This window comes from Peromyscus eremicus, chromosome 1 (assembly GCF_949786415.1).
Source record: "Peromyscus eremicus chromosome 1, PerEre_H2_v1, whole genome shotgun sequence".
NCBI lineage: Eukaryota > Metazoa > Chordata > Mammalia > Rodentia > Cricetidae > Peromyscus > Peromyscus eremicus.
In genome coordinates, this window is record NC_081416.1 from 13,380,135 (window position 1) to 13,396,483 (window position 16,349).

General features: G+C 39.5%; 1 protein-coding gene across 1 annotated transcript in view; it reads right to left on the reverse strand.

Annotated features, from left to right (window-relative positions):
- Nucleotides 1-16,349, reverse strand: part of Sorcs3 (sortilin related VPS10 domain containing receptor 3) — a 249,034-nt gene that overhangs the window by 26,657 nt on the left and 206,028 nt on the right. The window contains exons 15-16 of the mRNA XM_059253743.1: nucleotides 13,535-13,721; nucleotides 7,127-7,260 (exon numbers count right to left, since the gene is read on the reverse strand). Coding sequence (XP_059109726.1) covers nucleotides 7,127-7,260; nucleotides 13,535-13,721 — 321 coding nt within the window. The remainder of the gene's footprint in view (nucleotides 1-7,126; nucleotides 7,261-13,534; nucleotides 13,722-16,349) is intronic.

A 16,349-nucleotide genomic window follows, 5' to 3' on the forward strand; every position in this document is an offset into this window, starting at 1 on the left:
TCTCAGCACCCCATGGAACCTTCTCTAAAATCGACCACATACTTGGTCACAAAACAAATCTAAACAGATACAAAACAGTTGGAATAACCTCCTGTGTTCTATCAGACCACCATGGTCTAAAGTTGCATTTCAACAACAACAAAAACTACAGAAAACCTACAATCTCATGGAAACTGAACAATACCCAACTGAATCACCAATGGGTTAAGGAAGAAATAAAGAAAGAAATTAAAGACTTCCTAGAGATCAACGAAAATGAAGACACCACGTATCCAAACCTATGGGACACTATGAAAGCAGTACTAAGAGAGAAATTCATAGCACTAAACGCCCACATAAATAAGCTGGAGAAATCTCACACTAGTGACTTAAAAGCACACCTGAAAGTTCTAGAACAGGAAGAAGCAAAGTCTCCCAGGAAAAATAGATGCCAGGAAATTATCAAAGTGAGAGCTGAAATCAATAAAATAGAAACAAAGAGAACAATACAAAAAATTAATGAAACAAAGAGTTGGTTCTTTGAGAAAATCAACAAGATAGACAAGCCCTTATCCAAACTAATCAAAAGACAGAGAGAGAGCATCCAAATCAACAAAATCAGAAATGAAAAGGGGGACATAACAACAGACATTGAGGAAATCCAGAGAATCATCAGGTCATACTTCAAAAACCTCTATTCCACAAAACTGGAAAACCTAAAAGAAATGGATAATTTTCTGGATAGTTACCACATACCTAAATTAAATCAAGACCAGATAAACTATTTAAATAGTCCAATAACCCCTAACGAAATAGAAACAGTCATTAAAAGTCTCCCAACCAAAAAAAGCCCAGGACCAGATGGTTTCAGTGCAGAATTCTACCAGATCTTCAAAGAAGAGTTAATACCAATACTCTCTAAATTGTTCCATACAATAGAAACAGAAGGAACATTACCAAACTCCTTCTATGAGGCTACAATTACCCTGATTCCTAAACCAAACAAGGATACAACAAAGAAAGAGAACTACAGACCGATCTCCCTCATGAACATTGATGCAAAAATACTCAATAAAATACTGGCAAACAGACTCCAAGAACACATCAAAACAATTATCCACCATGATCAAGTAGGATTCATTCCAGGGATGCAAGGATGGTTCAACATACGAAAGTCTGTCAATGTGATACACCATATAAACAAACTCAAAGAAAAAAACCACATGATCATCTCACTAGATGCTGAAAAGGCATTTGACAAAATCCAACACCCCTTCATGATAAAGGTCTTGGAGCGATCAGGAATACAGGGAACATACCTAAACATAATAAAGGCAATTTACAGCAAGCCAACAGCCAACATCAAATTAAATGGAGAGAAACTCAAAGCAATTTCACTAAAATCAGGAACGAGGCAAGGCTGTCCGCTCTCCCCATACTTATTCAATATAGTACTTGAAGTTCTAGCCAGAGCAATAAGACAACATAAGGAGATTAAGGGGATACAAATCGGAAAGGAAGAAGTCAAGCTTTCCCTATTTGCAGATGACATGATAGTATACTTGAGCAACCCCAAAGATTCCACCAAGGAACTGATACAACTTATAAACACTTTCAGCAACATAGCAGGATACAAGATCAACTCAAAAAAATCAGTAGCCCTCCTATATACAATGGACAAAAAAGCGGAGAAGGAAATCAGAGATACATCACCCTTTACTATAGCCACAAATGACATAAAATACCTTGGGGTAACACTAACCAAGCAAGTGAAGGACCTATATGACAAGAACTTTAAGTCCCTGAAAAAAGAAATTGAAGAAGATGTCAGAAAATGGAAAGATCTCCCATGCTCATGGATAGGCAGAACTAACATAGTAAAAATGGCAATCTTACCAAAAGCAATCTACAGATTCAATGCAATCCCCATCAAAATACCAACACAATTCTTCTCAGACCTGGAAAGAATAATACTCAACTTCATATGGAAAAACAAAAAACCCAGGATAGCCAAAAGAATCCTGTACAATAAAACAACCTCTGGAGGCATCACGATCCCTGACTTCAAGCTGTACTATAGAGCTACAGTAATAAAAACAGCTTGGTACTGGCATAAAAACCGACATGTGGACCAATGGAATCGAATTGAAGACCCTGACATTAATCCGCACACCTATGAACAAATAATTTTTGACAAAGAAGCCAAAAGTGCACAATGGAAAAAAGAAAGCATCTTCAACAAATGGTGCTGGCAAAACTGGATATCAACATGTAGAAGGCTGCAAATAGATCCATATCTATCACCGTGCACAAAACTTAAGTCCAAGTGGATCAAGGACCTCAACATAAATCCAGCTACTCTGAACCTGCTAGAAGAGAAAGTTGGAAGTAGTCTTGAACGCATTGGCATAGGAGACCACTTTCTAAATAGAACACCAGTAGCACAGACACTGAGAGAAACAATCAATCAATGGGACCTCTTGAAACTGAGAAGCTTTTGTAGGGCAAAGGATACGGTCAACAAAGCAAAGCGACAGCCTACAGAATGGGAAAAGATATTCACCAATCCCACATCTGACAGAGGACTGATATCCAGAATATATAAAGAACTCAAGAAATTAGACACCAAAATGCCCAACAGTCCAATTAAGAAATGGGCTATAGAACTAAACAGAGAATTCTCAACAGAGGAAACTCAAATGGCTGAAAGACATTTAAGGAATTGCTCAACATCCCTAATCATCAGGGAAATGCAAATCAAAACAACTCTGAGATACCACCTTACGCCTGTCAGAATGGCTAAGATCAAAAACACTGAAGACACCTTATGCTGGAGAGGATGTGGAGCTAGGGGAACTCTCCTCCACTGCTGGTGGGAATGCAACTTGTACAACCACTTTGGAAATCAATACGGCGATTTCTTAGAAAATTGGGAATCCATCTCCCCCAAGATCCAGCTATACCACTCTTGGGCATATACCCAAGGAATGCTCAACCACACCACAAGAGCACTTGTTCAGCTATGTTCATATCAGCATTGTTTGTAATAGCCAGAACATGGAAACAACCTAGATGCCCTTCAACGGAAGAATGGATAAACAAAATGTGGTACATATACACAATGGAATACTACTCAGCAGAGAAAAACAATGACATCATGAGGTTTGCAGACAAATGGATGGATCTAGAAAAAATCATCCTGAGTGAGGTATCCCAGACTCAGAAAGACAAACATGGTATGTACTCACTCATAACAGGATACTAGATGTGGAACAAGGATGACTGGACTGCTACTCACATCACCAGGGAGGCTACCTGGAAAACAGGACCCCAAGAAAGACACAGGGATCGCCCAATGACAGAGAAATGGATTGAGATCTACATGAACAGCCTGGACATGAGTGGGGGTAGTGAAGGGCGAGGGTCGAGGGAAAGAGAGCTTGGGTGAGTGGGAGATCCCAGCTGGATTAACAACAGAGAGGGAGAACAAGGAATAGGAGACCATGGTAAATGAAGACCACATGAGAATAGGAAGAAACAAAGTGCTAGAGAAGCCCACAGAAATCCACAAAGATACCCCCACAACAGACTGCTGGCAATGGTCGAGAGACAGTCCGAACTGACCTACTCTGGTGATGGGATGGCCAAACACCCTAATTGCCGTGCTAGAAACCTCATCCAACTACTGAGGGATCTGGATGCAGAGACCCATGACTAGGCCCCAGGTGGATCTCTGGGAGTCCAATTAGCGAGAATGAGGAGGGTTTATATGAGCGAGAATTGTTGTGACCAAGGTCGGATTAAGCACAGAGACAAATAGCCGAACGAACGGAAACACATGAAATATGAACCAATGGCTGAGGGGTCACCAACTGGATCAGGCCCTCTGAGTGGGTGAGACAGTTGATTGGCCTGATCTGTTTGGGAGGCATCCAGGCAGTGGCACCGGGTCCTGTGCTCATTGCATGAGTCGGCTGTTTGAAACCTGGGGCCTATGCAGGATCCCTTGGCTCGGCCTGGGAGGAGGGGACTGGACCTACCTGGACTGAGTCCACCAGGTTGATCTCAGTCTGTGGGGATGGCTTTGCCCTGGAGGAGATTGGAATTGGGGGCGGGCTGGGGGGGAAGGTGAGGGGGGCAGGAGGGGGGAGAACAAGGGAATCTGTGGCTGATATGTAGAACTGAATTGTATTGCAAAATAAAAATTAAAAAAAATAAAAATAAAAAAATAAAAAAAAAAAGAATGAGGGAGGTTGGAGTTAAAAGGGCAAAGGAAGGATATGAAGGGATAGGGAGATGAACAGGATCAGGACGCATGATGTGAAATCCCCAAAGAATCAATAAAATGTTTTAAAAAAAAATTTCAAAACAGCATTAACAACAAACAAACTCTTGAGATCTCCTAGTTCATTACAGCCAGGTTTCAAGATTCAGAGTGAATATACATAAGTCAATCATTCTATTAGATACCAGTAATGCACAGGTGAAATCTTAATTAAAATCAATGCCATCTGCATCAGCACTACTAAAAATGAAATGTCAGACTTAGCCATAAATCTAATAAGATATCTGCAAGATCTGCATATGACTATGAAATTCTGTTGAAAGAAATCAAGGGCTAAGTAAATGAACAGAGAAACATTCCATGTCTATGGATAGGAAGACTCACTATTGTCAAAGTTTTAGATCTTACCAAGTTGACATATCGATGATACATCCCCAATAAAATATTTTGAAAAGTAAACTTTTAGATCTCAACAAACTTTTTGTAAGTTTGTATGGAAAAGAAAAAGACCTGTGCAAGGCAATACAATATTAATGTGAAACTGTACTCAGCTTCAGACTTACTACAAGCTTAACAACAATCAAGACCACATGGTGACAATGAAGGAAGAGAAAAGATCAATGAGAAGGAATAAACAGCTACATGTGATCTTTGCCAAAGAAGCAAGGGTAACAAAAGACAGCAAAGACAAAGCTTTAAGCGATCAAATTGGAATACTAGGAGAGCTGCACACCCAAGCAAATTAACCCTGCCACAGGCCTTACTGCTCTCAGAGATGAACTAAAATGAGTTGCAAACCTAAATGTAAAACACAAAGTTTTAAAAACCCTAGTATATCATGTAAGATAAAACTTGGATGGTCTCATATACAGCAGTGGCATTGTAGATAAACATCAAAGTCACAAAGCACTCCATGATTGATGAGATAGACTACATTAAACTTCAATGTCTAAGCTTTGAAAGAGACATTGTCAAGAGAATGCAAAGAGAAATAGGCAGTGATGATATATCTGCAAAAGGTGTAAGAATCTTTATGTGAAATATGTGAGTAAATCTTAGAAACAATAAACAGTATGAAGCAAGCATCGTGGTTTTAGAACAATAGACATGCCATCAAACAAAACATAAGCTAGCCAGGAAGCATAGAGCATGTTCTCCACATAATATGTCATCCGGGAAATGCACATTCAAATGAGATACCACCACATTCCTGATAGAATGACAAAGTTCAGAACATAATGCCATCAAATGCTGGGGAGGATAAGAAGTAAGAAAGCTATTCTCCATTGCTGGTGGGAACACAAAGATGCAATGGCTAGAGAGATAGCTTAGTGGCTAAGGAAACATACTGATCTTTCAAAGGACCCAGTTTAAATTCCTAGTACCCACACATCGGCTCACAACCATCTCTTACCCCAGCTCCAGGGAACTCTGATTCCCTCTTTTGGTTTGTGGTTACTAGGCACTCACATAGTACACATAGATAAACACATAGTACACATCCAGGCAAAACATTTATATACATAAGTTTAAAAAAATCTTTAGAAAAATAAATTGGCTATCAAGACATGAAACAACATAGAGAACATTTAAATACATATTACTAACTGAAAAACATTCCAACTTGTAAACAGAACATACTAATGAGTCTAACTATATGATACTATCAAATGAAAAACTAGAGATCTAATAGCAGATATTGAGAGGAGGGAGAGATGAATAAGTAAATCACAGATGTTTGTGGAGAAATGCAACTATTTTTTGTTTCTTACTTTGTTCAAACCCAAAGAATGACCCCTATAAATAAACTTTATATTCTAGGTGATAACAATCTGCTTATAAAGTTCACCAACTATATCAAATGCACCATGTTTATAAAGAGGAAGGCTGTCCATTGGTGGAAGCAGGAAACAGATGAGAAATCTCTGCACATCCCTCTCAAATTTTCCGCAAACCTGAAATGCTTTAAAAGATGCTTTTCAGATCCATGAGATGGCTCAGCAGGTGTACGTGCCTGCTGCCTGACAACTGAGTTCAATTGCTGGAATCCACATGGCAGGTGGAAGGAGGGAAGTGACTCTTGCAAGTTGTCCTCTGACCTCTACACATGCACTGCAGCATGCACCCAAATAAATAAATAAATAAATAAATAAATAAATAAATAAATAACATGCTATTTTTAAAAAATTTTAATGTTGCTTTTTAAAAACCAATAAACAACATTAATGCAATCGATGATCATTCAGCCTAATTTGCAGAATCTCAATACTCAGCACCAGCATCATCATCAACAATTTCTGGGAGTATACCAATTTTAAAAGTTCCAACAATTGATCTTTGTACTTGCTTACTCTAAGGCACAGCCACCTCATCAATGTCCCTAAAGCAACTTGTATTTGCAGAACACCTGGCAGGTGTTGGTGAGGACTCTTTACATGTCATCCAATTTTATTTCCTGCCCTCACAAATAGATATCTGGCTCATGTTTGACCCATGTGAACTCTCAATCTCAGAGATGCCAAGCAACACCCTTGCTATTACTCAGCACATCACTAGAAATTAAAGCAAAGGAATTAAAGCAAAATTGAGTCAATGATACTTTAAAGATTTCAAACAGAAGAAAAAGAGCCTGCAAATTTGTACCATTTCTCAAAGGGTATTTCTTTCTAACAATTACTTAAAGTTTTTCTACTAAGGTAAAGACCTGAGTCCAGGAAGCATATTTTGTTCAATTCTGTGTGTTCTTATGTTCTTAGTTTCACTGTGTACCAGTTATTGCTGCAATCCAGTTCCTGCAAAATAACTTAGAAACTGGAGCACAGGAATCTAGATTAACTTTGAACTGAGGAGAAAGGGCCAAACCTTTGTGCTATTGCCAAACCACCAGAAGTAGGTAAGGGTCCCCATTTGACTGGGCCACACAACTGCACTGATGTTCACATCCTTGTTTCTTATGGCGACAAATGGAACTCGAAGGTGAACGTGTTCCACTGGACCTAAAGGAAAAAGGGGGAAAGACAGTGTTTATGTTCCCAGAACAATCCATCAACTTTTCCACAGCCTTGACTTTTAATCTCTATCTTTATGCCCATACCGGTAAACAAAAAAGCAATGATCACAAATCCTAAAATGCTGGTGTGTGTGTGTGTGTGTGTGTGTGTGTGTGTGTGTGTGTGTGTGTGCACTCTTTAATTGCAGCAGAAGGTGTAATAGGAAATTCAAATTAAGTTTCTGATTTCTTGAGTAACAGATGAAATGAATTTACATCTGGTGAGCCCATCTACCTTGAATACTTATGAACCTCCAGTCCAAGGACAAAGCTAGTTTACTAGACACTTAGCCATTAAATAGGATGATAAACAGCAGTCTGTTTTATTTTTGAGAATTAGCCCATTTTGTGACTTGAAGTCAGTGAATTATACGGAAGGCTCCTCCATTATCCTCCGTTGCTAATTGGTTTCTGTCCAGTTTAACAATTGGCCATTGTGCCTCATCATCTGGAGGACAAACTGAGTGCCACTCAGAGGCGTGCAAGGCCACTTGATAGAGAGGGAGGAACATAGCTGCCTGTGAAGGAGAAGCAAATGTCAGGTTCCCAAATGATAATAATGCAGCTCCTCCCCTTGTCTCCGAAACCATAAACAGCACTGTGCTCTATGCTACACCATCCAGCAGAGGAATATCCATGAATACAGTCTAGGTGGAAATGAGACTATTCACTTAATCTAAAATAAAGAGAAGAGAGAGAAATACTGACAGAGAATCATTTGTATATTAATTTTATATCTGCGAGATTCTGTTTTTAAGACTTGTCAGATATTCTCTTCTTGTCATTTGTGACAACATCTTTGGGCCCAGATGATACTATTTTAGGAGAGTTAAACTAAGCACAGAGTGGTGGGTATCATACAATCTCACACACATGTGGGATCTATGAGCTCACAAAAGTAAGCAACAGAAAATATTGGTTGTCAGAGGATGACACAGGTGGGTGGGGGAGATGTTGGTCAAAGATATGAAACACATTTTAGAAGTCTATTGTACTCGAATGTAAACCATAGTTAATTACATGTATTACATTTGGAAAATCTTTAAAAACAAATTTTAAGAGTTTTTACCATTAAAAAAGTAACTTGGGGATGTAATGTTTGTGTTAATTAGCCTGATGGAGCCACCGCACAATTTATGTATGTGTTTGAGAAACATGCTGTACATGATTAACATAAGATTTCTGTCAGTTTAAAGATAAAATGAAGAAAAAATCAAAAGCGTCCATTCATCTACAGCTTGAATATACTTTCTGCCTACAGTTCTCTGCCCTGACTCCAGACATACAGTACCTCAAGATTCTTTACCAGCACATAATTTCAACCTTGGCACTTCATGTACACACTTGGCTGACACTTTAATTATTTAAATGAGCAAATTTGAATTATTTTTACATGGTCTGCCTGAGGTCAGCCACAAAAAACAAGGTGTTAGAAAACATTGGCAACTTCCCTTCAACATTTTATTTACTCATATTCAGCGGGTAAGGTAAAGAAAATCTCTCAGTGTTTTGTGTTCCTCTGTTCAATGATAGATAGCACACAAGAAAAGTGCTAGCCCAGGAGGGAGAGGAAAATTGTGATGGCATATATCAACACTGCAGAGCCTTATGCCTGGGTCCAGTTCTTCCATTCTTCCCTTGTTGGGAAGATGGCTCTTCCATCCTAGAAGCCATTGTTCCTATTTTCACTCCATTCCCCAAGTGGTATGAAGACTCTTCCCAAGCTGCCTCATGAGAACCTTAGGATTTAACAGTTTACCCAAACTGTACATGACTGTAATCCTGGAAATCCCTTCCCATCTCTGGCACTTGTAAGTCTTGGAGGGCTCTCTGACACCCAAGAAAATAAAATGACTTCCCTCTCCCTAAGATTATATCAGACATGAAATGGGTGGAGTTTCTGTGAATTGACTAACATGGTCCCGTCTATTCCACTTTCAATTCAATTATGTTTGGTCAAAATTAATTACTACAAAAAATACCTTAGAGCAGATTTTATTGCAAAGATCCTGAGCCAGATCTTCACTTGAATGTGGGGACAGATTATGGAACAGTAAGAAGAGAGCTGAATGGATTGGGAAAGAAAACCTTCCGACTCACAGTTTTTCCCCTTTTGATAAAAGTCCAATAATCTGTGTGAAATTGGTTATTATGGGTTGCTAACAACTTCTTTTGTTAGTTAATGGCCCAAGGTGAGGCCAAGAGCAGTTTCCACTGTACTAACTGTCTGGTAAATGCAGCCATGATTGATTTGGAGGGAATTACGAGCACAATAAAAGTCTCAAGGAACATTTCCTCTTTCGTGCACATAACCAACAGTATAAGCCCGTTTCTGGCATATTCTCTTTTCTCTTCTCTCTCTCTCTCTCTCTCTCTCTCTCTCTCTCTCTCTCTCTCTCTCTCTCTCTCTCGTGTGTGTGTGTGTGTGTGTGTGTGTGTGTGTGTGTGTGTGTGTGTGTGCGCGCGCGCTAGGATATATTGTTATTTCCAACTGTAGACAAAGCCCCACTCTTGGCTGCATCAGTAACAAGGGTGGCATAAGTCCTTGGACAGAGGAATGTAAAGTTATTTTTCTTTCTTTGCCTTTATCTTCTTTTTAATTGCAGCAGAAGTATCAGGCAGGAAGGCAAGAGAAAGTACTAATAATTACTGTAACAACCAGTAATGTTTATCATGTGGCAAGCCAGGTGTGAAACAGCATGCTCCATACTGTATAGATAAATGTTAACATGCTCCTGAAATTTCCCTCCTTCAAAAAGATCTCTATGCAAGGTTGGCCCTGGACTGTATCTAGGAACTTGGTTTTGAGAGTAATCCTTACCAATAGTTACGTGGGAAGAGTGGTTCCCTTGAAAACAATACGGTTTATTCATAATATCTGCTTTCTACTAAGAGTTGGAGGTTTGGCATATATCAGACAGATAGGGACTCTGTGACTATCATGAATTTTGGACTCCAAGTCTCTATTAATTTCCTCTGGTAGAAGGCCCCTATATATCATCATTTCTTGTTAAAGCAATCAGCGTGCCATATGTGACTGTGTTTGTGTGCGTGTGTGTGTGTGTGTGTGTGTGTGTGTGTGTGTGTGTGGTTTATGTATGTGTATGTGTGTGCATATGTACATGCTTTTAGGTGTGCATATGTGCATGAAACCTAGAGTTTGACATCAGAGATGTTCTTCTCCCCCGCCCCCTGCCTTTGAGACAGGATTGCTCCCTGAACTTGGCACTCATTGATTTGGTTAAGCAAGTTTGTCAAAAAGTCTCATAGATCCACCAGTCTTCACATGACCCCACCACCCAGTACTAAGATTACAGATGTGTAACACAACCATAGGCATTATAAGGTTCTGGGAATCCACACTCAGATCCTAATGTTTGCCTGGCAGGCAAACTTTACTGACTGACCCCTTCTCTAGATCACGCCTTTTGCTTTGCTGAGCTTGCTTTGAATATCTTCTCTGGAACAAACAATGCCCATGGATAAAATCATGTGCTAACCTCTCTGTTTCCTCCTAGTGACTTACCATGCCTAGGAGTGGTCTCGGGTGCCCCTAGCATATACATCATCCACTGTGATTCCCAGAGCTTCCTTATAATCTAAGAGTTAAGATAAGGAATTCACGTTTTGTAAGGGCCAAGCAGGTTGCACTATATTAGGCATTCAAAAGGGTTATAATCAGGATTCAAACAGTGCAAACTTGAGCCCATGAATAAGTGCACACAACTCATACGGGCTCCTAATCCAATGTTGCTGGAAGAGAGACACTGCACTGAATATATAAGGATCTTCATCACTGTATCTATTTATGACTCATTTTTTAAAATAGCTCTTCTTCAATAGGATGAGAATAACACAAGGGTAGGATCATACTTGCATTGATGACTCTCTAAGTGCCTGGTAGAGTCCCTCACATACATTAAGAACTCAATAAATATTTCCTGAATGACTTAGTGAATGGTTAAGCATTTCCTGTGTAGTTCATTTCTATTGGTACCCAAACCCTGTGAGGCCAAACAGTGCTTTGACTTAAGCCATTTTGAAGTTGGAATTAATCTAGAGGTTATGTAGTACAGATTGGCACTGTAGCAACATAATTGATCTGTAGTCCGGGTTACTTCCTACACATTGTTATTATATGCCACTGTTGTTCTTTTCACTAGAAGATAAAATAGCTCACTGTCTGCCAGGAGTTCTTTAGGAATGTGCTATTTACATACAAGAATTTACACAATCACTGAGTTATGAATAGGAATGAGTTTTTCATATCCACTTAAACTCTTTTAAATATGTAATTTTCATTCTATGTGACACATTACTAGAAAGACATTATGGGGTACATGGTGGTCCCTGCTTATCCATTTTCACTTGGCACAATTTCAGTTACCCACAGCCAATTATAGTCTAAAATTATTAAATGGAAAATCTAGAAATGAACAAAAAAAAATCCTAAATCTTCAACTGCATATTGTTCTCAGTATCATGATTAACTGTAGTACTATGGCTATGGCTGACTGTCCTAAACATAACATGTGATACTTTTATTCAGTATATCTGTGATATATATATATGTATGTATATGTATATGTATATATATGTGTGTGTGTATATGTATGTATGTATATACATACACACATATATATGCAGTATCTGTACATAAGCATTAGAAAACAAATGGTATAATCAGGGTTTGGTACAACTTGTGGTTTTAAGAATCCTTTGGATGTTGGAATACTTTCTTCATGGATAAGGAAAAGGCTTCTGCTAAAATAAAGGCCAGAGAAGTCTTTAAACCCCTACATATTACTGACGAGGCATGATGAATCAGTGCCGCCCACATTAACATTCCCTTAGCCCACAATCTAGAAACAATATTATTTATGTTTCAGTTAACATGATTCAAGTTTCAGGACAGATAACACACAAAAGCATCCAGTCCTAACAAAACATCCCAGTTTCTTAGTGGCTGTTTCCACCCAGCAGCAGCCAGTGTCACTGAAGCCGACCATAGCACAACACAAAATTGTGTTTACAATATAATGAACATGAAATAACCTTGGATGTATGAAAATAGTCTTTTAAAACATTCCATTCTTGAAGGCAATTGAAACACGTGCTTTTTAAGTCCTGCTTGGGCTCTTACAACAGAACCAAACGCTTAGTTTGATTTATGTATTTTTCACCCATGGTGTGAAAAATGAACCTAGGACCATCAACTAGATGGGTTTCCATTTTTATTTACTTTTCAGGAATCTCTAAAGCAAAGGGGAAAGATGTTTTATCTATATGTGAGTATGCATGTACACATTTATGTGCACCAACCTATCAGAATGGTGTTACAAAGTAAAGAACCTTGGTAATGTTACCTTGTAGCATGAATCTTAAAGGGTCTTATTAATAAAAACAAACCTGGGGCCAGGTATTGAGGTGAATGCTGAAAGATCAGAGAAATAGAACCAGCCACAGCTAACCTCACCTTGCCAATTCCTCAGCTGATCTCCTTTCCTCAAACTGGAAGCCTCTGAGTCCTCATCCAAATGGATCTCAGCTGAACTGCTGCTCAAAAGCCTAAAAGCTTAACCAGGTTTTAGTTCCTGGTTCTCATGCCTTATATACCTTTCTGCTTCCTGCCATCACTCCTAGGATTAAAGGTGTGTGTCACCATGCCTGGCTGTTTCCAGTGTGGCTTTGAACTCACAGAGATCTGGATGGATCTCTGCCTTCAGAATGCTAGGATTAAGGGTGTGTGTGCCACTATTTTCTGGCCTCCACATCTATCTGGTGGCTGTTCTGTCCTCTGACCCCAGATAAGTTTACTAAAATGCACAATATGTTGGGAGGCACAATATATCACCACATTACCTATACATTTAAAATATGCAATCTATTCTATTTCAGCATCATGAAATTAAATTATAATTGAATGTGCATTCCAGTGCTTTGACTTGGATGATTTTAGGAGCCACAACGAACCTGGCTTCAGCTCTACACTCTAGAAAGTGAAAATGCACACCTTTAATCCCAGCACTTGGGAGGCAGAGCCAGGAGGACATCTGTGAGTTCGAGGCCAGCCTGGTCTACAGAGCAAGAACCAGGACAGGCAACAAAAGTACACGGAGAAACCCTGTCTTGAAAAAACAAAACAAAAACAAGTGAAATCTTGACAGATGGAGTTGCCCACTGGGAAAAGGGGGAGTTGAGGGCTACTCATTGCTACTTACAAACCACGTGCAGGAAGAGGACAGCTGTATCAGAGCCAAGGCTGTTCTCTGCATAGGCTGTCACCTGGAAGATCCCCGCACTCTTGTACACATGCTTGATGCCATCCTCAATGGGGCTGAAATTGGCATAGGACACAGCAATCCCATCCCCAAAGTCAAGCTGGATGTTTGTCCTTTGGAGGTCACCCTGCAAGGAAACAGGAATTGGTCTTGTTCCCTTCACAAGATTCTGTTTGACTTTTATCTGATACTAATTCTCAAACTTCAACACTTCAACCCTGAGAACCTACAGTACTCTCTCCTTAATACAAGCTAATATTCATGAAGAGCTGTGGGCAAGGCCTGAGAACCTGCATGTCCAACCTTGGGGCTGCTTGATTTGATAGGACTCTGGCAATAGTGGTAAGGAAGAGGGTATCCATTATTCTGAAATGGAAAGATCAAGTACTCCAGACCCCTCATAAACATGGCTTAATTCTTCTTCTGTGTTATGATAATAATAGCAATAAAGAAATAGCTAGAACTGTTACATAGTTTCATAACAAGCCAAGCAGTTAGTCCCCTCAACTTCATGTTGTAGAAAGTTTTTATTTGAGCTTTGTGCCCATTTCTCTGTGGGATCATATGTGTGTCTGAACATTCAGAGGAAAGTAAGTAATGTTTTAGTAATAGAAAGTATTAGCAGACGAAAGTATTACTGTCCTCACTTTAAAGTGGGGGTAAAACATCATCTGCATTAAAGCCACACGGCTAACAGCAGGAAGAACCGATTTTGAATCCAGATAGCCTACTTCCTATACCAATTCCTTTAATTACCGTAATTTAATGCCATAATTTTCATTATTCTTATTTTTGGATGTCTGTTATTTAATTTAAGAACTATGCTAGTCACTTAACATGTATTAAATACCATCTTTAAAATAACAATAGGGGGTAGATCATTATTTCCATTCTAGAGATGAATACTGCATGCTATCTAAATTACTTTTGTTTTCTTGCTTAGGGTTTCCTGAAACCTGCCTAAGCCACTCTCTCTCCCAAGGCCTCTGCTAAGTGTTCAGCCCACAGATGTCTTGGCCTCTTGGAAGTCCAGGCACACCTTGGATATTGCCTCTGACATGGTATCCAGTGTCTCAGGTGAGTGCATTATCACCTCAAAGCTGACTGTTAGCCTCTCAAGGGCAATGTTGAATTCCATCCTTACTAAACACCCCATAGTGAATCAACACTTTGGGTAAACATATAATGTAGACCATACAGTATATATCTAGAATGAAGATGGTTAAAAAAAAATCTGTTTATATACTGAGATGGAAGATGGAATAAAGAGAGAACTGTACTCTGGAATTATTAACTGACATGGTTTGGATACGAAGTGTCCCCCAGAAAATCTTGTATGTTAGAGGTTAGTCTCCTGCTAGAGATGCCATTGGGCAATGTTTTAAAAAACTTTAGGAAGTTCGACTTAAATCTCTCTCTGTCTCTCTGTCTTTCTCTGTGTGTGTGTCTCTCTGTCTCTGTCCCTGTCTTTGTCTGTCTCTGTCTGTCTGTCTCTCTTGTACTCATGCTTGCTTGCTTACTCTCACTCTCTCTTTCACTCTCTTCTTTTTTTCATCATAAGTGTGGAAGCTCTTCCATTATATTCACCAACTATGAACATGGGGCAACTAGAGACCATGAACTGAATGTTCTGAATCTGTGAGGCAAAAATCCTTCCTCTTAGAAACAAAGCTCTAACGCACAAGCCAAAACCTCTGCCCAAAGCCTGTGCACTGGTCATACTTTCACTTTACATCTCTCCCACGATGGCAACATAGATGTGAATGAAATACTGATGGGTGCTCTCTTAACCCTCATACAATGTCAACTACCCTTGAGTTTATAAATGTAAATTAAAGTGGAAATGAACTGGAGGCAATTGAAATGGATAAGATCATGGCTCTTCACATCCATTTGAGAAAGTTTTTATAGCTCTGGTCCTGAAAACTCTCTGGTGGAACTGTGATAATGACCTCCTCTGAATCTCCAAGTCCTCTAATTCAAGTATCAATGTGAGTGAAGGATGAGGCATCTGCCAGGCCAGGATAAGAAGCCTGCACCTTCCTTCGAAGTGTGGTTTGGACTTTAAAGGCTCTGAAGTGCTCAGACTAGTGAGAAAGAAAAAAAAAAAAAAAAAAAAAAAAAAAAACCTCCTGGCTTGCTTTGCTCCCTTTCGAAGATCTCAAGAGCCCCAAGCAATTTGCATATAAATTTAGAGGGCATTGTCAATCAGGCAAGCCTTCCAGCTCTATCAGTCCAGCAAAGAGTGCTAGGAAACTCCCTGGTTTGGGCAGAAGGAACATCTCACACTGGGAGCAAGAACCAGGTAAGTGGACTGGAGTGACAGCATACACTCAGATTTTACTGCCTGGATTGCAAAAGACATTAAAGCAATGAGCTAATGAAGCCAGCAGCTGATGTAGAAGCAGCGAGTGCTGTGCTGTATACAACCATTTCAGTCATCTTCCCCATCCTCTCATTCACGTTTCAGGCTCTTTAAAGACTTGCGGGTTCTTCTAATTAGTGAGTCTAAGGGTTAGAATAAAGCAAGAGAGGCTCTGAAAGTCCACAGCTATAATATGAATTTCTATTTTCCCCCTCACAGTTTACAGGTTATATCCTAAAGGTGATAAGAACATATTCAGATAGGTCATAATGGCACAAGCTACAATCCCAGCAGTACTCAGGAGGAAGAAACATGTAGAAGACAAGTTTGAATGAGCATGAGCTGCACTGTGAGTTTAAGTCTGGCCTGAGCTACACAGTGAGTCCCTAG